Source organism: Aethalodelphis obliquidens, unplaced genomic scaffold, assembly GCF_003676395.1.
Source record: "Aethalodelphis obliquidens isolate GAN/ISIS:26980383/991018 unplaced genomic scaffold, ASM367639v1 scaffold18, whole genome shotgun sequence".
Lineage (NCBI taxonomy): Eukaryota > Metazoa > Chordata > Mammalia > Artiodactyla > Delphinidae > Aethalodelphis > Aethalodelphis obliquidens.
Window position 1 is genome coordinate 8,033,781 of NW_020837962.1, and position 23,967 is coordinate 8,057,747.

At 44.0% G+C, this 23,967-nt stretch overlaps 1 protein-coding gene across 11 annotated transcripts in view; it reads right to left on the reverse strand.

Annotated features, from left to right (window-relative positions):
- Window positions 1-23,967, reverse strand: part of RBFOX1 (RNA binding fox-1 homolog 1) — a 2,175,109-nt gene that overhangs the window by 910,468 nt on the left and 1,240,674 nt on the right. For all 11 annotated transcript variants that reach the window (XM_027117455.1, XM_027117451.1, XM_027117457.1 and 8 more), the window contains exon 6: window positions 15,736-15,783. In XM_027117455.1, the coding sequence (XP_026973256.1) occupies window positions 15,736-15,783 (48 nt within the window). The remainder of the gene's footprint in view (window positions 1-15,735; window positions 15,784-23,967) is intronic.

Genomic DNA, 23,967 nt, shown 5'->3' on the forward strand with positions numbered 1-23,967 from the left:
TTAGAGGGACCTGGGATCTAACTGTAGCCCTGCCATCTACTCACTGTGCGAGCTTAGAACATTCATTTAATATTTCTGGAATTCCACTTCATCATCTGAAACATAAATTGTCTGCTTTCGTGGTTGGGCGCGCAGATTAAATGAATCCTGCTTGTAAAGCAGTTAGCAGGTAGTCTTGTGCACAGAAAATACCGAGTAGTCAAAAAGTCATTGTTACTCTTTAGATTCCATGCAGGAAAAACAAAAAAAGGAGTCACATCTGGAAAGTGTCCAGGCCCTTTTATCCCCAAGGGCATCAGTCCAGTTGAAGCCCTTTTCTCTGTCTCCAAGCCACCTTGTCCCCAAACCTTCCTGATCCTGCAAGCCTTCCTCAGAACTCCCAGGAACTGTAATTCTCACCTCTCGGTTCACTGTTTCTCAGGCTGCTGCAGGCTCTCTCTTCGTTTTTTTCCTATCAATCATTTTTCAAGTTGCTACAAACCCCAACAGGTCCTATTTCAGCAAACCTGAAGCATGTTCATCTGGATAACTTTACCTGGCTTGAATCTGCAACCAGATCCACGTTGGCACAACACATTCAGTCCGGTATCAGATACAGTGTTGGAAACCATTCGTCCCCAACCTTTTTGGCCTCAGGGACGGGTTTTGTGAAAGACAATTTCTCCTCGGACGGGGGGATGGTTCAGGCAGTAATGTGAGCCATGGGGAGTGGTGGGGAGCGGCAGATGAAGCTTCACTCACTCACCTGCCACTCACCTCCTGCTGTGCCACCCGGTTCCCAGTGGTTGGGGACCCCTGTTGTAAACTCTAGCCCTGCTTTGCAAAAAAATGAAGACACCTCCCTAGGGCTGTCTTGGCAGTGGGCGAGTTGTCTGTCTCAAGTGTTTGGATCCTTGGTACCATTTCAGTTGAGACACTCATCATAGACTATGGTGTCTTGTTTGGAGATTCTTTTCATCTGTGATATTCTAATTCTCAACAGGAATATCAGTTGTTTATCATGATCTCCACTGTTACAACTTCCAGTCACGTGACTGCTATTAGTAACCATGCACTGAATGATCATTATGGACCAGGAACTGGAGATTGGCCATTGAGACACATTATAGAGAAGGTTCACAACAACCTTAAGAAGTAGGTGCTTCTACTTTCATTTCTTTACAGAAGAGAAATCAGAGATGCAGAAAGGTTAAGGGTCACACCCAAATTCAGTCCTACGCTCCATCCTGCATGGCTTCCAATGGACCTCTTCCAATCCTTCCATTATGACTGCATTCGTCAGGGCTCTCCAGAGAATCAGAACCAATAGGATAGGATAGGTACGTAGGTAGGTAGATGGGTAGATAGATAGATAGATAGATGACAGATGGAGAGACAGACATATGATGTAGATAGATGGGTACTAAATATATGGATATATAAAGACTACGGAATTTTTAAATTTATTTATCTATCTATCTGTCTGTCTATCTATCTGAAAAACAGAGAAGCTGCTGGTGTAAATTCCAGTCTAATGGCAGAAGATGAGATATCACAGCTCAAACAGTAAGGCACAAAGACAAATGTCTCCTTCCTCTGCCTTTTGTCCTATTCAGACCCTCACTAGGTTGGGTGACGTTCACCCACACTGGAGGAAGCAATCTACTTTACTGAGTCTAAATTCAAATGCTAATCTCATCTGGAAACACCCTCATAGAACACTCAGAAATAATGTTTAATCTGGGCATTCCACGGCTAGTCAAGTTGATATATAAAGTTAACCATCACAATGACTTACTTCCTAATTCTCAGATCATAAGCTAATGAAATTATGTGCAAATATGAAAATAATTTTTTTCTCATACAAATTTTATATATAATCAGGAGCACATGCTACCTTATGGGATATGTTTTACTCAACATTACACCTATTATTATTCCATGGGCCTCCGACACAAGCACATTCATCATTTTTAATGGCCACAGAATATTCCACCATGTTCTCTGCTCAATGTAATAAGCCATCACCTTAAGATTGGACACTTCGGGTGTTGCCAATCTTTTGCCATTGCAAATAAAAGAAGAGTGATGGCTTTTGTTTCTATTGAGTTGGAATAATTCATAGGAGTCAGATTGGGTCCAAGGAATAATCATCTGCATGGTTGTTCATGGTTTTTAAATGATTTTCACCAAATTGCAGCACAATCAGTAAAGAATATGGGGGCCAGTTTCACTGCAACCCAAGTATGGGAAAAGGTAGTATTCTTATTTCATGTTATGTGGCTAATTTAGTACGTAGAAATTAGTGTCTCACAGTGGCTTTAATGTGCATTTTCATACAGCTATCAAGGACAGGTGTTTACCATGTGTTTGATTCTACTTATGATTTCCTTTGTGTGAATTGTCTGTTAGTTCCTTAATGGTCACTCCCAGCTTTCACAATTTCCCCACGAAAACACTCCTATCATAGGGGCAAAACTGATTTTTGTCAATTTATGAACTGATGAATTGGATCAACAGAAAAGCTCAATCTGAATAGATCAACCTAAAAACTATCTTTTTTCCTTATTGCAAGTTACGTGCTATTTTGAGGGGGATACAGAGATGCACCTAAAAGTTTTCAATTACTCCTGGGACTTGACTTTCTGTGGACCATGGGAACTAGGTGTTTAATCGGATCAGAGGACTAAGAAGAGCTGTCAACCTCCTCGGCTGAGTCAAAGGCTGGGAGCCCGGCCCAGGATGAGGCTTTGCTTCCTGACATTTGCTCCCTTAACCCAAAGCCAGAACATCTTGAGTTTGAGACCTCTTCTGCTCTCAAGGATCTGTCTGCCAATCCATCCAGAAAACCTTTCGGTTAAAAAGAAAATAGGAAAAACCTCTGGCTGATCTGCAGATTCTGATAGCTTTCGGTTTGCAATGGCTGCAGTAAAAGATACTGCATTTGTGATGATTTTAACAAATTCTAACCTATAATGAGCCTCCTCCCCTCCCCCCCAAAAAAAGCCTTAGTTATATGATAAGAACTCCATATAAAATGTGCATTGACTTGTGTGTGTACATGTGCATACGTGTGTCTACACATGTGTGCATGTTTTCCCCACCCCATCTTTGAATTCTGTTGTTATTACATCAAGTCCCATCAAAATTTATTGCAGCCCTCTCGATGCTGAGATGGATGGCATAATCCGTGGGTTTTCTGACCTTGATGAACATGAAGAAAATTTCAGCTGAACTGTGCAAAAGTGCTGGGATAACATAAATCACATTTGGACAGGGCGTGCTTTCTATCTAAAGCGTAAAGTTGCCCAATCACATATCACAAAGTGAGATAATAAAACACATCAACTCAAGAGGAAGAAATTAACTAATGTTCACACCACTCATCACAAAAAAAGATGATGGCCATTTTTTGGAGAAGAAGAGATGACAGAGCTACCCTAGAAAACTAGCTCTGCACTTAATTGTTTCCTAAATGCATTTTAATTCAGAGTTTAAAGAAAATGTATTGCTAAAAATTACACAAAAGGATAGACTTGCTTCTTTTAAATAAATGACAAATGAAAATAATAGCTTTAATTAATGGTATTAAAATGTAAGCAGCTCAGTCCCAATTAATACATAATTGCAAAGAGATGACAAATATCATTAGTGATAAATCATACTTTTAAAATTAAGGTATCAAAATCTTAACCCTACCCATCTGAGGCTGAAGTCAGGTAAATTACCACCAAAATGTAATCAACAGAGTAGGCTTCTCAAGGGCCGAGGAAAGCGTGGTCACACGTGCCTGATAGAAAGCTCTTATACATTGAATTGTTTTTAAGCCATGTTTGGCTTAAAAGCCATGTTTTAATTGTTTTATAGCCATGTACTCTCTATAAAAATGTCTCTGCCTTGATGGACTGCAAATCCATAATATAACAAGAGAAACAGGATGCTCAAAAATAAGACCAAGTAGTGAATGTCACAGAAGCATGAAGTGTCTGCCTTCTCTTCATCTTTGGGCTTAAACACAGAGCAGTGTTTGCTTTTTTTTTAACATCTTTATTGGAGTATAATTGGTTTACAATGGTGTGTTAGTTTCTGCTTTATAACAAAGTGAATCAGCTAAACGTATACATATATCCCCATATCTCCTCCCCCTTGCGTCTCCCTCCCACTCTCCCTATCCCACCCCTCTAGGTGGTCACAAAGCACCGAGCTGATCTCCCTGTGCTATGCGGCTGCTTCCTACTAGCTATCTATTTTACGTTTGGTAGTGTATATATGTCCATGCCACTCTCTCACTTCGTCCCAGCTTACCCTTCCCACTCCCCGTGTCCTCATCAGTTGCCAAATTCTGGGCCGAGCACAATCTCCTCCTAGCACACGTGCTTTAACTCCCACTCCTTCGCCTTTGGCAGGCATCACTAATCAATCATGTACTCCTTCTGGCAGAACCCACAACTCAGACTCCTCATCAACACAGCATTCTATGCAGCCACTATCAATCAATCTGAGTTGACACCAGAGATGAAATCTGTTTGCAATTACTGGCCTATACCTTTCACTATGCTTTCCAACCCTCTCTAAGCACCTTCACCCAGATTGATAAGTACCTGCAGGATATAGAAAACCCAACACTTTAAATTGGAGACCCGGTACTTAGTTTAAGCTTTTCCATTAACTTTGCTATTTATTTACCTGGTCCTAGATGTGACTTCTCTGATTCCACCAGAGATCTAGGAAACTGAGATAAGATTAAGGAAGAGTAGGAGGAAAACAAATATAAGAATGCAACAATAAGGCTGCTTGCCTTTATTGAAGGCACATCCTGCACCCAGCCAGGATGCTAAGTCCCCTAAGTATATTAGCTCACTGAGTTCCACCGCCATCCCAGAAAGGAGCTTCTCTTATCTGCTCCATTTTAGACAGAACTTGAGCATCTGAGAGGTTAAATAACCAGGAAGTGGCCAAGCTGGGGTTCAAACCCAGGCCTTTGAGAATCCCGAGCTAAAGCTCTTAGCCACTCTGTTATACCCGTGATTCTTTGGACTAGCTTCCCAGAGCCAACTTCAAGGCTGGCGGAGGGTATATCAGACAAACGGCCTGATCCACCTCGACAGCTTTTCACGGCGCTGTGTTACATCTTTGCCCGGGATACTGCTGAGTGTGCCCAGCAGCCCTCATCCTCTGTCATCTGGGTTTCCGGCCCATCAGAGGCTAATTTAACTCCACACCACATCCATTTTAGAAGCTCTTCCCGTTTTTGCATGCCTTCCCCCTCCACCACCACCTTCGGAATTTTCCTAAAATAAATGAAAGAGGAAAGTATGACTAACAGCTCATTTTCAAAGTTTAGTGAAAGGGAACGCATCAGTTAACCTGCAGATAAAATCTAAAAGGCAGGCACAGAGGCCCCTCCTGGAGTTAAGAAGCTCTTGTCTACAAAAATAACTCTCAGTCACGCGGGGAAGTGAAGAACTGACTGGTTCCATGAGTATTCTGATCATTCTGAAGAGCAGACCCCTTAAGGACCTCGAGATAATACCATAGGATAAGTCATTAGGGGAAATTAAATGCAGGGATACATCACAGAACGCCATGTGGCATTAGCCCGGGCTATTTCTGTTCCGTTGAGCGCTCTGTAACGATAATTCTCATAAACAGAGCTTTCATGTACTTGTGAGCCAGGCACTGAGCCTGTGGTGCCTTCGAGGTCCGTTTTTTTGTTTGTTTTCTCCTGTGCAGCAGCCTCAGAAGAAGTGGCATAGCCTCGTGGTTAAGAATCAAAGGCAGACTGCCTGGATTTGAACCCCATCCTACACGGACTACTTGGGTGATGTCAGGCATGTTAGTTAACTCCTCCTTCCCTCAGTTTCATTGTCTGTAAAACAGGGATCAATATTGTAGTATCTTAAAGGATCTTTATAAGGATTCAATCACAGAATGCACAAAAAACTGTCTGGCATATAGTTAAGTGTTCCATTCATGCTAGTTGCAATTATTATTATCCATCTTCTCTTCTGGAAAAAAACAAGTCATGGTTTCCTTTAGGAACTTCATTCTACTTTTGGTCCATGTACGCCATTCAGCTGGGGCCCATCCTACTTCTGATCATGGTCAAGGCAAATGGACAGGCAGAGGACTGCTTTCCACAGCTGAGGGACTGGTGTGAAGCCAATAAGCACCCCTCAGGAATTGTGCTCAAAATTATTGGAAAAGAAGCTCTTTCTTTCCATGGTAATCTCATTTGAATTTTAAACCCGAGGGCCAGTTATACCGGAAGACAGCCCAATTCTACTGTCATTGGACCCAACAACTGTCTCTTTCTTTTGTCTCTTTAAGCTGGTACCACTTGGTTTTCTCTTATGCAGTGGAAGATGTCCTGACCAACAGAGCTCACAAGAATAATCCATGGTACGCAGGATCTATCCCCACTTTACAGAGGGTGTGGCTGTGGACCAGAAAGCTACTGTGACTCTTCTAAGATCTCACAGCTAATAAAGAGCAGAACCAGGATCTGTGTGCTTCCAAAACTCTTTTCCACGACACAACATTGTCTTCTTGAGTAAATGATGTAGAAGTGAACAAAAATGCTAACCTTGAACGGGGGCATGTTTCTCTGGATGGCAGAGAGAGTTTTTAAAACGTCATTTCTTTCAGGTAAACACAGTTCAGGTATTGGTTTTGCCTCTCAGTGTAGTTTTGCCTGAATCCCAAATATTTGGATTTGTGCTTTGGCTGATATCATTTTAAATGTCTTAACTAAGAAGAAATTTTTAATGAAAAACATCTGTTTGGAATTTTATTTCTTGAAATTTAAAATACATATTTTGTGCACCAATGACATTCACGTTAGGTGTATCTCCTCGTTTTTACCAGGCAGCTTAACTGGGGTAACTGAGGATGGAGGCTGCGTTGGTCGACATGAAACTCCTCTTCCCTCAGATTTAGGGCTCTGAGTGATGGTCTGAAAGTCCTCCCCACGTAAATAGTGGAGTCAGCTTTCAGGCTCCGGAGGATTTCTTGGCAGCCACGTAACTCTGCCATTCTGGGGGGGAGGCTCTTTTCCAGAGTTGATTTCCATCCCCTTCTCTCTGAGGTTCTGAACACACAATTCCAGACATTGGGATACATCATCGCTACTCCTGGCTAGTCCCCAAGTTTAAGTAAAACTGATGTTGGTGGGCTGCACATGTAGCTCTCCCTTCTGTTCCCCAGCAGACAGCAAGGATAAAGCAGGGTCTACTTGTAGTGGACACACCAAGTCTCACCCAGATCTTGGCCACAAATCCATGCTGAGCACAGAAGCTGAGTCAAGTTCATAGACGTAAGTGGCTCTGCCCGTACTAAATGGCGCCACTCTTTGGCTGGAGATGGTAGGAGCAACAGTGAGCACCCAACACAGCCAAACCACCAGCGGGCGAGTGGCGGTGAACTCACTTGGAATGAGAGCCTCACCCTATAGGAATGAGAGTTCATAATCTGCAGAGGAGTCACAGTCTTGAGGAATTTGCATGAGATGCAGAACGTGGCGCAAGAGAAAAGCCAAGCAGCACAGGTCAAGTCTTTGCTGGTGTTAGAAGGCGCTGCCCTACTCCACTGTCAGAGACCGTGGGGCCAGGGTGACCCACCGGAGGTCTTAGTGGTCTAGCATAAGCTATGAGCAAGCAGACGCCACAACATCATGGCACTGTCTCTCTGCATCTGATCATTTCACATCATCAGATCCCATTCCAGATAAAATAATATCATTCTAGGATAAAGGACAAACTTTCCCCGTGCTTATAAGGCTTCAGATGGCCTGGGCCTTGCCTGCTTTCTAGCCTCATCTCAAGCCACAAACCTCTATTCAGTTCCCGAGTCCTGCCATGCTTCCTCCTCCAGACTTCCATCTCTGTACCCCACCCAGGATTCTCTACCCCTGGTCCCCCTTCTATTGCAACTCAAATAGCATTCTTCGGGGATGCTTTAAGTTTCATCTCCACAGCCTTGGGGAATGTTGGAGCATCTTCCCATGTAATGCATACACACAGGCAGCCTTCAAAAAGGACATTTGGAGCAGAAAAGAAATCCAATCTCCAGACGCATTCTGTGAGTCTCGCCAAATTGTGCTCACGGCAGCAGGCTTTGCCCCGGTCTGCCCTGAGGATCTCATTTTGGCCTTTAATGAGAAACTCTTCCATGAATGCTTCCCATTCTGGGAGAGCCCCTCTGGATAAGGAGCGTGCCTTCTCCTCTGTCTTTGTTCTGCCTGTCAGAGCCCAGAGGACTAATCCACTCCCATCCCCACAGCAAGAGAGCGGCGCTAATAGAAAACCAAGCCTGGTGACTGTTTTGTGCTCATTTTCAACCTCACTGGCATCTAAGCCTCTGAAATCCAGGAGATTAACTGATTGTCCATGTTGATCAACTCCCTTACTCCTCATGGCAGCCAGCTGAACATAGAGACTTAAGCTGAGCGTCTCCAACACATTCCTGGATGAAGTTATCCATGACCTGTGGTCAGAATCACCAAACCACGTGGGTAGGGCTGATTCACTCTCTAGCAAACCCAGACCTTCCTCTTCACCTCCTGTGCGGCTCTTGTTCCTGTGCCCTCTTGTCTGCACTCTGGCCTGGACCCCCAATTTCATCCTTGCCCCCTTCTGGTAACCCTTGCAGGTGAGTAGAGTTTGAAACGTCTCAAAGCCAAACCCAAACTTCTTCCCTGATTGCAAACCCACCATTAGAGAACAGTGTTTCCTAAATGCTAGTTATTTGCAATCTGTATGCACACTTTTTCTACATCCATCTGATTTTCATTAAATTAACTCAATTGTTTTGTCCTTAATAGACTTAAGCTTACTTTTAAAAATCATGAGTAGAATTTTTTAAAAGAAAATAGTTTATTGACGTGAAAGGATAGAGCAATATCCTTTATCATATAAAGAATGTAACCCTCATTCAAAAGTAAAACAACGTTACTAAATTATAGCTAGGTATTAGAATTGTTTGTCAAGGGTCCTGGGTCTCTTGGTTAAAAAGGTAGATGAGCAAATGTGCCAGACCTCTGGGTTTATTACAGAAACAAAAGGAAACAAAACAAAAGTAAACAAAACAAAAAACAACCAAATTATGTCTCCTTGATGTAATCCCAAGGTCTGAAAAATAATTGACAAGAGAATAACTGCATCACTTCTTCACTAGGTGATTTGACCTGCAGATACCTCATCCATCATCTGAAATCTTAGTCTCATCCTTGGGCAATGCTGGACCATAGGAAACATGGTCCTCCTTCATCAAACATCTTTAAAAGGAGGGCAACTGGCTGGCCACCCAGCCCCACTATTTTTCAGAGTCCTGGCCGATATCACCTTGTTCTAACCAAAGACTTCATCTCCCCTGCATCCCTGCACTCCACCAGGGCCAGCCTCTGGCTCCATCTCTGTGCTCTGTCCCCATTCTCTCCCTCCTCCCTCAGTGACTCCCTCTGTGGCTGACTTAGTCACCCAAAGTTTCAGATGCCTCCTTGGCTCCATATCATTCTGGCCCCATCCAGCAAGGACCTGCCCTCCCTTACTCTCTCTTCCACTTGGAGGGAGACTGACACAGAACCCCAGTCCATCGGTGTGGCAAACCACACCCTCCATAATCTTCACTGCGCCAGTCCCCCCTTGGCCACTCTCGGACACGCATGCTGGACCTTGATCTCTCCTAAACATACCACGTTCTTTCCCACCTCTGTGTCTTCGCCTATGCTGTTCCCTCTGCCAAGAGAGTCTTCAACAGACCCCGCCCCTGAGATTACGCACACAAGACCTCTTCCTAATCCACTGAGACTTGGCTTGTAAATTTCAAGCCGGCAAGTCTCTTGACTCTTTTCTGCATACGTGTTTTACTTGGTTTGCACAGTGTTTTTAAAATAAGTAGTTTTATATTAAATCCAGATTTCCAGATTGGCTTAGAAAATGGCAGCACTGACCCTACACTCCACGTGGCAACAGGCGCTGTACAGAAGTCCCTGCACGTGGGGCCATTGCTCTTGAGTTCAAGGCTGCCGCGACATTTCGTATTACTCTACAATCATCGTCTGCCTCCCTTCACTAACTTGTGAGTCCTGCCTGGACCCGGCAGCTAGGTGACTTTGTTATTTCCTGACGTAGGCCAAGCATCTCTTCTTCTGTAAAATATTCTCAAAGCCTACTAGGTCCCATTGGTTGCCCATTTCTCTGAGCCCCCATAACACTTTCTGGGGGACTCATTTTTTAAGAGGAATTTGATTATAAATGACATGGAATGCCTGTGGGTGTGGGCCCTAGCAGAAACAAAAATAAAGGTAGCAGCAGTTGATTGAGTTCTTGTTTGGGGCCAGGCACTATATACACTGCCTTGTAGTATTATCTTGTCAATTCCTCAAATCAACGTTTCAAGTGGATTTTATTACGTCCAATTTACAGATGTGAAAATAGACAGGGACTTGAGGTAAGAAAGGCTCTCGAAGTCACAGAGCTGCTACGTGAGAGAACTCGGATTAAAGCCCAGGACTTCCCGGCTCCAGAGCCCATGGTTTTAACAATTGCACTCTGTAAACTCCTGTGTTTTGAGCACGTAATTTCTAATCCACGCACAGAAGCTGCTAGAAATGCAAAAGTTAGGAACCGAACTGGGTCTGTTGAAAACTGAAGCCAGAACTGCGTCCTGGTGCCACTGTCGCTTGTCCTCAAGACCAGAAGTCCTGGCAGCCCCACGGCCAGGTGCCAGCGGCTCTCCGCAAGGTCAGGCTTGACAAGGCTCTGATCAATCTCCACTGTGAGCCAGCTACAGCTAAAACATGGGAGCCGAAAGGATGCCCAGACTCAAAACTAGACTATTTACTTGGCAATGGGTGAAGCTACCAGTTCAGGTACAAATTCATCAGTTGGAAAGGGCGATTCTCATATTCTACACATTTGATTCTCTTTGTGTGTGTGTGTGTGTGTGTGTGTGTGTGTGTGTGTGTGTGTGTGTGTGTGTATAAGGCAGTAGAGCATCAGGGCTTAGAACACAGCTTCCAAAATAAGAATCTCTGAGTTTAAACCCTAGCCTATGATGCACCTTGAGTGATCTTGGGCAAATCACTTAACATCTCTGAGCTTCCCTTTTTCACCTGTATAACGGGGATAATGATGGTGCCTCGCACATCAGCTGCTGTGAGTATCCAGAGGTACTTAAGAATGCCTGGTCCAGAGTAAGGATTGCAACAGGAAAAGTTCCAAACTCCTAGTATTTACCACAGCACCATAGCATCACCAGTCACGAGCACAGCTCCACTCAGACCCAATCTGAAAGGCTCCTTAACTTTGAAAACCGCTCAAACGCCTTCCATGCAATTTTAGAGTGGATGGGAAACTGTTTAACCGCACCAGGCCAGGCGGTAAGTGAGGAGAGGAAGCCCTGTCTGTGTTTATAGCCTTTGACAAATGGGCTCTCATTTCCTCTGACAGATTCTCCCCCTGACTGATCCATCAGCCTCTGTTCTCATCACCTGAATCGTGGTCTTCATAATAGTGTTGAAATTCAAATGGATTTTACGCCACAAATAAAAATGAACTTAAATGCCTCTGTTTTCCGCCAGCAACACGGGTCATGTAAATGTCACATGCAGGAGGTTTTTCAGGGCCGTGCAGCTGCCCCCAGGGACGGGTTACCTCCCATCACCTTTGCTAAATCTGCATTAGCTCCGTGGCCTTGGCCTGTGGGAGGAAAGCACCTGAGCTCTGCTTCCCACTTAAGGGGGAAAAATGCTACCGGCCTTTCAGATCTCCCTGTGACATCCTCTGGGTGATTTTAGGAAACAGGCAGGAAGCCATCCAAGTGCAGGTCCAGTCACAGGGGCGCTGCTCATTGCCGGGCTTGGAAGCAAAAGAGAAGTGTAAAGTGAAACCACTCTCTGGTACACACCATGAATCCCTCTATGAACAACCGGGCAACGTTCTCCAACAGACAGTGAGCTTACTGTCTGCCTATGGAAAAGAGGCGTCTAGGATACAGAAAAACAGAGAAACGGAGAGCAAAAAAAAAAAAAGATTCTCTCCTTCTGTCAACAGTCTCGGATGGAGTACAGACGGTGCACAGACCAGGAAGAGCGAGTCTATGGCTCTTCATTAAGATGAGGGCTCTCTCCACCGCTTGAAATTCACCGTTTATCTCCCATCATTACATCCGGTCTAGGATTCAATGGGAAAATGACTCATCTCAAGGTAAATGGCCCTACCGAGTGGAAGAGAATGGGATGAGGCTTGAAATTGGACGGGTCTGGCGGGGAGGGACCCTATTAGACCCTATAGAAAACTTGAGATCTTGTGTTTTCTAAAATTCTTCTATCGAGAAGATACTCCAAAATATTTCAGAAAAAGGTACGGATGTAGGCATACAAATATATCCCTATATACAGAATATAGGGAAGAGAGGTAGCCAAGGAGGAAGGGAGGTGAAAGGAAAAGGAAAAAGAAAGTAATTCTTGGGAAGCCATCCAGTCTACCAGGTATCACGTTAAGCTTTCTTAACTAAAGGAAATTGAGCTTTAAAGAAAACACTGCTGGTTCTCCTTCAGAGCACTCAGCATTCCGTAAAAATCCACACGGGCCAAGGGGCTGCCTCTTCAGAGGCAGGCTGACTTATTATTTTGGCACCTCTGTCATTTCCTGTCACTTCAATTCCACTTTATCAAATTACTGATTTTGCCAGAAGCATTCGGAATGAATGGAGAGGGACACACACACATACACGCAGGAGCGAGTGTCATCACTTCGATGGTGCAATTTCATAATTATACGTCAGGGTGACAGAAGTACCAGAACTGCATCCCAGACCGTGGATGAAGAGGACTCCGGCTGTCTGCCTACGTGACCTCACGCCACATCACTGTCCGGAGGGGTGATACTGGCACTCCTCTGCTGAGGGTGGAGGACACTGGCCCTCCGGGATGATCAGGCTGCATCCTGATTTCCCCAGAGACAGGACCCTGATATTCACAGCCATCTCCAACACCTCACCTCACCCCACCTCCAACCACACTAGGAGATCCAGAGAAGGGAGAGCCCCGATGTGAGAATCACAAAAATAAAATTAAAAAACAAAACAAAACATCAGAACAGAACTCAGAGGAAGCAAAGCCCTTCTCTCGAACAGAGGGAATAAAAAGCATTAGAGTGTAAGACAGCAAAAATGGAAGTAGGCATTGTGGTGGTTTGTGTTGCTAGGAGTCACCCCCAGTTAAAGACAGTGAAAGGGTTCGTGAAACAGAGCAGGGCCCTGTGGCCCTTCCCCCACCCCACGTCCTCCGCCTGCCTTTTGTCTATAGAACAACTTTAGTCAAAGAATAAGTTCCATCAGAGAAGTGAGAAAACGCAGAAGCAAAGGAAAACAGTCAAACAAGACCAAATCGTAGTAGTTTAGTCATGGAGCAAAGTCAAGGACCCTTAGTTCCTCCTCAAGGGCCGTAGATAACACTCTGAGCCGTATCCTGTGAGCTGTCTTATAGATACCAAAACCCCACCAGGCGCAGAAGTTAACTACATGATGGCCAGGCTGCAGCCATGACATAAGCTGCCACAATTCTGAGAACTGGCCTCAAAGAAATGGGAAGAAACCGACCCTGGAACTGAAGACTAACTGTACTTAGCACAGTCCAGATGACGCCGACCAGACCCACCACAGGACCAATTTCAGGACGACTGTCAGAGCTGACTGTGCTCTTTCTGCAGGTAGCCCCTCCCTCCGCCCGTGCACCCCAGAAGCTCGCCTTGAAAAGCTCTTGCCCACTGATTGCTGGCGAGGGGCGGAGGCGCAGAACTGGCCTTTGGACCTGAGTCCACGCCCACCACTCACCCCTCTGGTTGCCAGCCTCCGAAACAAAGCAAACTTTCCTTTCCACCAAACTTTTTCCTCTTTATTGGCTTTAGAATGGCAAGCAGCCGGGCCCCTCTTTCGGTAACAATCAGTCGTGTGTGGTGAAGGCTGGAAAACAACAGGACAGCCCTCCAGATACAAGGCTTCATTTGAAGTGTCTGACTCAACCCAACAGTCTGTGACACAGCACAGAAATGCATATGTGTGTGTATGAGTCTCTGTCTGTGTTAGTCTTTTTTGAGAACAGCTGAAGTTATGTACAGAACGATCACCTATGATTTCTTCCCCTGCGCCATCACCAGAGAACATCCATAGTCTTGGGGCGGGGAGGGGTCATTATCGTCATGATACATGAACCAAAGGCAGTTTGGATAGTTATTATGGAATGGAGCTGTGCGGCGGGCTGGCATTGCCCAGAGGTTATCCTGGTTGTTCACTCGTTTGTTGGTGACAGAGCTGATGTTGCTTTAACAGTCCTCCTGGTATCTTTCAAACACTACTGGCAAAGAAAGTAAAACAAAACAAACAAACCAAAAAACTAGACAGAAACATGCTTGTGAATTCCATTAAAATCCAAGAGAAGTGAAGACATCCTGAACTTTGGAAGCAGGGCAGGGAACATGCTTTCACTGGGACGTGGTGAGCAGAGTCACTGGGAAGAGATTAAAAAAGACTGGAGACACCTCTTCAGCCTAAATTCCATTTCTCCAACTCACAGAATGCATGCGTGCAGGGATACCAGCACATCAAGACGCAGCGGACGTAAATGTGAATTGAAACACCTCTTCTGCAAACTAGACACACAACTGGAACTAAGTTAAGATCGTGTGGCTCGAATTTAAGATACTGTATCATAATTCCCTTCAAAGTGAGGAGATTAAGGCTCCTTAAAATAATGTGTGGCAACTGTCTTCTATTTAAAAGCAAATTTTGTTCTGAGAAGTCCTCACCACCTTATTAGTCAGCGGATGACCAAGCTATCCCAAAATCAAGGCTGAAAAACCTCTGCTTGAAATAATAACCACCTTCAACAATAAAGGTACAGCTGCACAGAGGAACATCTTTCAGAATTGTGGAACGGTGTCAAAAGTAGCCAGGAGATATGTACCCTCAATTCAGTTATTTGACCTTTTCTTATCCAAGGCTTTAAAGGTAAAATTTGATCTGCTCGGATGCGCGCTACCACGGAAACTTCTGTGAACTCTGGTCAATAAAGGGAGAACGAAAATATTAAAGTGAAGAACAATTGTCTAGCAGTTGCATTTCCTGAGGGGGTCCACACCAAGTGTAACAAGAAGATAAACGGGGGAAAACTTTAAAATATGCAGGAAATGACCTCCCTTTCCTGCCCCCCCACCCGGCAAAACATCATGTGAACAAATTTATATCATAGAAAGTCACTGCTCATGTGACTGTGTCATGATGGAAATTAGGACAGGCTCTTTATCAAGCCAAAGTGTATAGATCAGATATATTTTTCAGGATACACCCTGAAAAGCCCAAGAGTATGTATTCTGTAATACATGCAATGTTCTATAATTCTATGTAGTGTGTGGCATATTATATATAATAATCACCCATAAGATTCAACTAAAATGTGAAACGAGTTAAGGATAAATGAGCTATTTTCCTGAAAAGAAGCAAACGACTGAGATAAAAATCAACGCTAACTTTTTAACACAATTACATTATGCCATCTTCATTGAAGTTATCAGGTCTAACACAGACTGCGAAGATAAAAAAAACAGCCATTTGAAAATATGATTGTCTTCAAGTGATACCAGCACATGAATCACCTTTGCAAGCCGTCGTCCAGTAAGGCACGCCTTAAACAGCTGGGTTTAAATCACAGAGTTTTCGTTTTGCTTGAAACCAAAAAGATGAAAAATATTGACTTACCTTTCTGTCCTCTATTTCCACACAGGTATTGCAGTCTACTTTGATATCCTGAGAGGAGGAGAAAAGAAAGAAAGGACAGGAGTCAGACTTATGGCCAGAGAATGTTCAGTGGTGTCGTTGAAATGCCCTTTAAAATAATAAAGAGCTCACGCTCTTAACGGCTGCTTCTCGAGCCACTGCTCTTTATAGCGCTTTTTAGAAGTATATGCCCTGGTGTTTGCGTTAGAGACATATGGATGTCATAACTAAGCTTTATTACATGCAGATGTGGGGTGAAGGCAAAAGCTGTGGATCAGAGGCCACAACAAAGAGAAGCTGATGGCTCATAAAATAATATGCCCCCAGACACCTTGCTCACATCAGCAGAGGCTGCCCTTAACTGGACTTAATTTCTCTCTCCCATTCCAGATCTGGGATAGTCAAATCTATCTCCCTTCAACTCAAAGACATCACTGTCTACTTTTTATCCTTCCCTCCATCCATCCATCCGTCCGTCCATCTATCCATCCATCATCCACCCACATTTATCACATACCTACTTTTTATTGTTTTTTCTTGTTGCTTTGGAATGTAAAGGTGAAAGAATAACCAAAACAAAAGATGATTTCAACCCTCAAGAAACTCCCCAGTCAGACAACATGGCAGACACACACACAAGCAATTGTGATATTTATTTACTCATTCAAAAGACAGGCATTCAGCACCTATTGCTTGCTTCCACATATGCGTGATATGATACAGTATTTGTCTTTCTCTGTCTGATTTATTTCACTGAGCATGATTTTCTCTAGGTCCATCCATGTTGTTGCAAATGGCATTATCTCATTCTTTTTTATGGCTGAGTAATATTCCATTGTATATATGTACCACATCTTCTTTATCCATTCATCTGCTGATGGACACTTAGGTTGCTCCCATGTCTTGGCTATTGTGAATAGTGCTGCTATGAACATTGGGGTGCATGTATCTTTTTGAATTAGTGTTTCTGGTGGAACCACTAGATTCCACCAGAATCTAATGGAATTACTAGATCGTATGATAGTTCTATTTTCAGTTTTTTGAGGACCCTCCATGCTGTTCTCCATAGTGGTTGCACCAACTTACATTCCCACCAACAGTGTAGAGGGTTCCTTCTTCTCCACATCCTCACCAACATTTGTTATTTGTAGATTTTTTTGATGATGGTCATTCTGACAGGTGTGAGCTGATAACTCACTGTGGGTCACACAGAGCTGAAATCTACACCTGGAAGGGACACCTGACACCAGGCACTTTCTATCCTTTTCAGGTGATTTTATTTTATTTAAGTCAAGAGGGTTGGTCAGTCTGGATACTGCAGGCCACATGTCTCAGCCTTTTCCTTGCTGTGGAAATGGAGAATCATCTAATGCAAGAATACCCAGAGAAGAAGTAGAGCTGGGATTCTCCAAGTGTGGTCTCCACACCAGCAGCAGCAGCACCACCTGTGTATTCTTGGGCCCCATCCCAGACCTAGTGAATCTGAATCTCTGGGGCGGGGACAGTTCAGTCCTTGCATCAGACTCCCTCCCTGAAAGTGCGGCTCTCCCATCCAGTAGCTGGAGAGCCTTAGGCAAGTGACTTCACCTTTCAAAGCCTCAGTTCCCTCATCTGTAACATCGAGGCAATATGAGAAACTGGCCCTTCAAAGAGGGGTCTCCCCCACCAGCAACCAGGGTATCATCCGGGAGCTTGTTAAATGCAGCATCTCAGGCCCCACCCCAGAGATCCTGAATCAGAGCCCACATTTTAATAAGTGTTACGGATAGAATGTTCACGTCCCCCAGACGCATAGGATGAAGCTCTTAAACCCAAGGTGGCTATATCTGGAGATGGGCCTCTAAAAATGTAATTAAGGTTAAATGAGGTCATAAGGAGGGGACCCTGATCTGATAGGATTAGTACCCTTATAAGAAGGGACACCAGAGAGTTTGTCTGATCTCTCTACACCCAAGCACCGAGAAAAGGCCACATGTGGACACAGAGAGAAGGTGCTGTCTGTTAGTCAGGAAGACAGCGCTCACCAGAACTCAAGCGTGCTACCACCCTGATCTTAGATTTCCAGCCTCCAGAACTGGGAGAAAATAAATTTCAGTTGTTTAAGCCCCAGTCTGCAGTATTCTGCTATGGCAGCCCCAGAAGATTAAGACCAGTTCCCGGATGACTGTAAGGTACAGTCATAGGACTCATGATTTTCTCACTCAAACTCCTAATTAATGGCTGTGATCTCTGACTGACCTTTGCACATGGAGACAGCGAAGTGTCCCTACCACTTACTCAGAACTCTTTGAATTCGTCCTCTAAAGAACATGAAGAGAAAGTAGAGATTAATTTGGTATGGGAGTGATGAAAGCGTGGATTGTTTTCAAGCTAGGAGATGCCATCTAGAAACAAGGTAGGAAAAAGCAGTTCCCTGTCTGTTTGATGCCATTCTGACCAGGGGAAGCACGCATTTTCTTTCCTTCCTTGAGTGAAAATATGTTGAGTTTGCAAGGATGAGTCCAGATCCGACTTTGACTTACCCACGCAGAAATGGCAGGTGTTAATCAACTAACGAATGAATCAATAAACCCAAGGCAGGTTTTTGTTTTTTAATCTGCACCGAGGCCCCACACAAGGGGCAGGAAACACCCATCTGGCAGGATCCAATCTCTTGCCATTTCCCGGAGATTATTCAATTTATTCTTGTCAGGATTAATTTCCTAAACCCAGCTGGATTTTTTATTTAGGTGATACTGTTGGTTTGTCATCTGCTGCAGAATGACTCTGGAGGCACCCCGGGGGACATGCACTTGCTTCTGAACAATGTTGGACTCAAATTGGAAAAATGTCACTCTGGCAGGAACAAATTATTGTTCGGATCACTCCACGGAAAGCGGGTGTCTGCAGCTGGGCTCCCACCTGACCTTTTCCAAACCAGAGGAGTCGAGTAAGTACTTCGCTTGGAGAACAGCTCAACTACTTAAGAGTTAAGTATGAATTTGGAGTCCTGGACTCATCACCAAGCAATCAATTTCCTTAGAGGAGTCAGCCATGCTCCTTTCCGTAGCTGGAAAACCCTGAACAGTGATCAACTGCCAAAGTATATGGAAACCCGCACACGCTATGGAGTCATGCTACTTGGGTCCATATCACTGGGCTCTACCAGCGGTGCCTCAGCTTCTCCATTTGTAAAATAAAGGTAATAATCATAACAGCTGCCTCGTTTGTTGTGAGGCATATCGACAAGGGTCTTAGCTTACGCCAAGCCGTCGAGAAACGTTAGCTGTCGTTGATGGCAACCCCCAAAAGTCTCTGGGAGACCCAGTTCTGAGTGGAGTACTGAGAACTTTAAAAGCAGTTCTATTTTTAAAGTTTTCTCCCCCAAGGCTTCTGACATCTCTCTCTGGCTTTCAGACATCAAAGCACGTGCGTGTCTGTTCTTTTCAGAAGCTGTTTCATCTCCCAAGAGACCTTTCTTTTCTTCTGCGCTTTGTGTGTCGGTTCTTTCTGATGATTTTTATAGGTCAGGGTTATTTCTGCCCACAATGCGGGGGCACCATCATCCTGGATCGTGGATCTGTATCATTCACAGCTCTGAAGAGCCCAGAAGGTAAAGGTCCCCATGAACAGGTGGAGGGAAATGTCCACCAATGAGATTCCAGAGGCCTCGGAAGATTTAGAAGCTAGGAGCCTATAACGGGTTGAATAGTTTCCCCAAAAGATATGCCCATGTCCTAACCACTGGAACCTGTGAATGGGACCTTATTTGGAAATAGCGTCTTTGAGGAGGTAATTAACGATCTTGAGATGAGATTGTCCTGGACTATCTGTATGGGTCCTAAATCCAATGACAAGCACCCTTTTAAGAGACAGAGATGGGACTACCCTGGCGGTCCTGTGGTTGAGACTTCACCTTCCAATGCAGAGGGTACCGGTTTGATCCCTGGTCAGGGAGCTAGGATCCCACATGCCTCGCGGCCAAAAGACCAAAACATAAAACAGAAGCAATGTTATAACAAATTCAATAAAGACTTAAAAAAAAAAATGGTCCACATCAAAAAAATCTTAAAAGAAAAAAGACGGAGAGACGAGAAGCCCACGTAAAGACAGAGGCAGAGACGGGAGTGACGCAGCCACAAGCCTGGAGCCCCCAGAAGCTGGAAGAGGTAGGAGGGATCCTCCCCTAGAGCCTTCTGAGGGAGCACGGCCCTGCTGACAACAGTCCTGCTGTTACGCCCATGGTCCCTTGTGTTTTCAGAGGACAGTCCCTGGAACTGTCCTAAAATTAATGATTTTAGTTACCAATACTGGAAGGGCAAAGGAAAGAAAAGATCAGCGTCCTGATGTTTGATGTAAGAGTTAAGTAAGGCTAATGTATTTCTGACACGCCATTGTTCTCTTGGACTCAGATACAAAGTCCCAGAGTGTTTCAACGGGAATACCTGCAGCTTACGTCATCTCTTGGGAGCTGGGGGAAACGCAGCCAAAGTTTCACCTAACAAGTCCAACTAGGGCTTATGATCAACTACTCTTACTGAGGGAAGAAATCCAAGTGTTTTGAGCTTCCTTTTCAAACCGAAGATAAACACTCCGGCGAGACAGTTTATAACATTAAGAAACAGTACATTTCGTCATCACACTCCAAAAAAGAACTCAAAAGTGCATTTTAAATTCTTAATCAATGTTATATGGGGTGGGGGGAGGAAGAATAATTTCCCCTCTACCTTCCTAGGTTCTTGGCTGAAACCCCCCTGTAATAAAGACAGATAAGGAGAGGAAAAGAAATAGAAGTTTAATAACATGTTTGCCCCCTGTACACGGGGGGCATGTGCATACACATGGGCCAGAAATGGCCCATCCACCACGTCTAGTAGCGTCTCCAGCTAAAGATAAAAGATGCTGGGCGGGGGAGGCCGGTCATGGGTGGTGACCAGGAAAAGCACAGTAAACAAGGGTATGGTTGGGATGTAGCTCTAAGTCCTTGCCTTCTCCATGGATAAGAGTTTCTACAGACTTGGAGCCCTCCTTCTCTACAGAAAGGGAGACACCTTTACAAATGGAGATTTTCCTTCTCAATGTAAATTTCCCTCACAAAAGGGCAACTTCTACTCTGTTTTCAGAGATTCTCCAGTATCATTAGCCTCTCAAAAATAACCATCCCCTAACAATCCTTCTGCCAAAGAAGCGTAACTTGGGGTGTCATATTCTGCTCCCCTTCAGTGATAAATGGTTTCTCTCTTTTTTTTAATACTTCACTTTTTTATTATTTTTTAAATTTTATTATTTTGTGTGTGTGTGTTAGTTTCTGCTTTATAACAAAGTGAATCAGCTATACATATACATATATCCCCATATCTCTTCCCTCTTACAGCTCCCTCCCTGCCACCCTCCCTATCCCACCCCTCTAGGTGGTCACAAAGCACCGAGCTGATCTCCCTGTGCTATGTGGCTGCTTCCCACTAAGTATCGGTTTTACATTTGGTAGTGTATATGGGTCTATGCCACTCTCTCACTTTGTCCCAGCTTACCCTTCCCCCTTCCCATGTCCTCAAGTCCATTCTTTAGTACGTCTGTGTCTTTATTCCCATCCTGTCCCTAGGTTCTTCATGACCTTTATTTTTTTAAGATTCCATATATATGTGTTAGCATACAGTATTTGTTTTTCTCTTTCTGACTCACTTCACTCTGTAAGACAGACTCTAGGTCCATCCACCTCACTACAAATAACTCAATTTCGTTTCTTTTTATGGCTGAGTAATATTCCATTGTATATATGGGCCACCTCTTCTTTATCCATTCATCTGTCCATGGACACTTGGGTTGCTTCCATGTCCTGGCTATTGTAAATAGAGCTGCAATGAACATTGGGGTACATGACTCTTTGAATTATGGTTTTCTCAGGGTATATGCCTGTAGTGGGATTTCTGGGTTGTATGGTAGTTCTATTTGTAGTTTTTTAAGGGACCTCTGGTTCCCTTTTCAATAGCAATTTTTCTGATAGTTTGGACACTTATATTTCTTATTGTTCTGAGCATTACAATTACTTCTAATTTAAAACAAACCAACCAATGTGAGTTGAGAGTCTAGAATTTAGAACATTATCTGTGATTTATTGCATCCTGAGTCTTTAATTTTTTTGACCTTCACAAAGGCTCAGACTCTGAAAATAACTACAAACCATAAGGACCACTGGCCCAATGTTTCCATTTTGAAGATGAAAAAAAAAAAAAAAAGAAAGAAAAACAGTATCTAAGAGAGAGAGAAAGTAGGGAATTGGCTTTGATAGTTAATGTTATAAGAGGGATTGAAATCCATCTGGTCTACCTACTATGTATTTTAGGCTTTCCCCAATACCCTATATTGTCCTGGAATCTGAGTATTTAGATCAATGTTCTAAATTTAATTGCCTTATTTAAGGGTAATTATTCTGCCCAACTTTTTTAAAAGTTCAGTAACTGTGTAGTCTTGCAACAAGAGTTGGTGCAAATGTGACATCATGTGTGCCTTTAAGCTGAATTCTTCAGTCTGTGTCCACTCAACTCCAAGGACTAAGATTCAAATAAGGTCACTTGATACATGAAGAATAGTATACAAGGTCTGCACTGACATATTTCACGCACTTCATAACATCTTCATTCACAAATTTGCTCAGCCCCTGCAATACCATACATGGCCAGCAGATGGTAGCAAATAACAATGAAAAATATCAAAAGCTCGAAGCAATATCTTAGAACATCCAATTCATCGGGTCTGTAAACTTGAAATATCACAGTCTTTCTGCTCCCTCAAAATTTGTCTCAAATGACTATGTTTTAATTAATAAGCCTTAATTACTTACCAGGAATGTGATCATTTGAGGAGGCATTTTATTAGTTTGTATCTAAGGTTGAGCAGGACGGAGTTCCCTGTTTCCAGGTACAGGATATTCTGAAAACACTAAGGTTTCAATCTAAACACTAAGGTTTCAATCTAAACCTAAGGAAGGCTGAGAATTTAAGAGCTATTTCTCCTGAAATGATACAAATGGCAAAAAATGTATGTAAACTAACCAAAATCTAAACATAAATCCATTCAACCAAGAGAGTAGTCTAGTTGGCTAGGTCAGAAAGCAATGGTTTTAACTTTATAAATGTTTGGAGGAATTAAGGAGGAGGGGGGGATATTTTCCTTGAGGGGTGGGGAGTAGCAGGAAAGACGATAAAACTATTTTCCAACCCAGGTTTTATGCAAATAAAGATAGCAGGGCATTCATCTTAGAATTTTTTACTTCTTTTTTGGAGAATTACACCTTCAGCCCCATGAATAACTTTGTTCTCTTCACGTCACGTTCTTTGCAGCTTGGTTATCAGGGGATGCGAGCAAGCTGGCAGCAGCCAGGGCTGCTGGCTCAGCACAATTAAATTTGATACTGAGGAAGGCAGCCCCCTCTCAGGTAGGAGCAATATGTCACAGAGGTGAGCTCAAACTAAGGGTCTGTTTGCAAATAAGAGCTATGCATCGGCATCACAGCAGGAGTTTAATGAGAGCGCTTTTAATTAACTGTAAAAGTAATTACCCATATTAGATGGAAATCGCGCTTGTTTTTACATGAGGTGAATAATTTCAGTGCAGCTTTTAAGAATACTACTTCTGGAGGAGCTGTCAGCTGCAAACTCTCAACAAGAATGATTAAAAACAGTATCGAGAGGAACCAAGATGGCGGAGTAGAAGGACGTGCTCTCACTCCCTCTTGCGAGGACACCAGAATCACAACTAGCTGCTGGACAATCATCCACAGGAAGACACTGGAACTCACCAGAAAAGACACCCCACATCCAAAGACAAAGGAGAAGCCACAATGAGACGGTAGGAGGGGCGCAATCACAGTAAAGTCATATCCCATAACTGCTGGTTGGGTGCCTCACAAACTGGAGAACACTTATACCCCAGAAGTCCACCCACTGGAGTGAAGGTCCTGAGCCCCACGTCAGGCTTCCCAACCTGGGGGTCCGGCAACAGAAGGAGGAACTCCTAGACAATCAGACTTCGAAGGATAGCGGGATTTGATTGCAGGACTTCGACAGGACTGGGGGAAACAGAGACTCCACTCTTGGAGGGTACACACAAAGTAGTGTGCCCATTGGGACCCAGGGGAAGGAGCAGTGACTCCATAGAAACTGAACCAGACATAACCTGCTAGTGTTGGAGGGTCTCCTGCAGAGGCGGGGGGGTGGGGGGGTGGGGGGGGGGGGG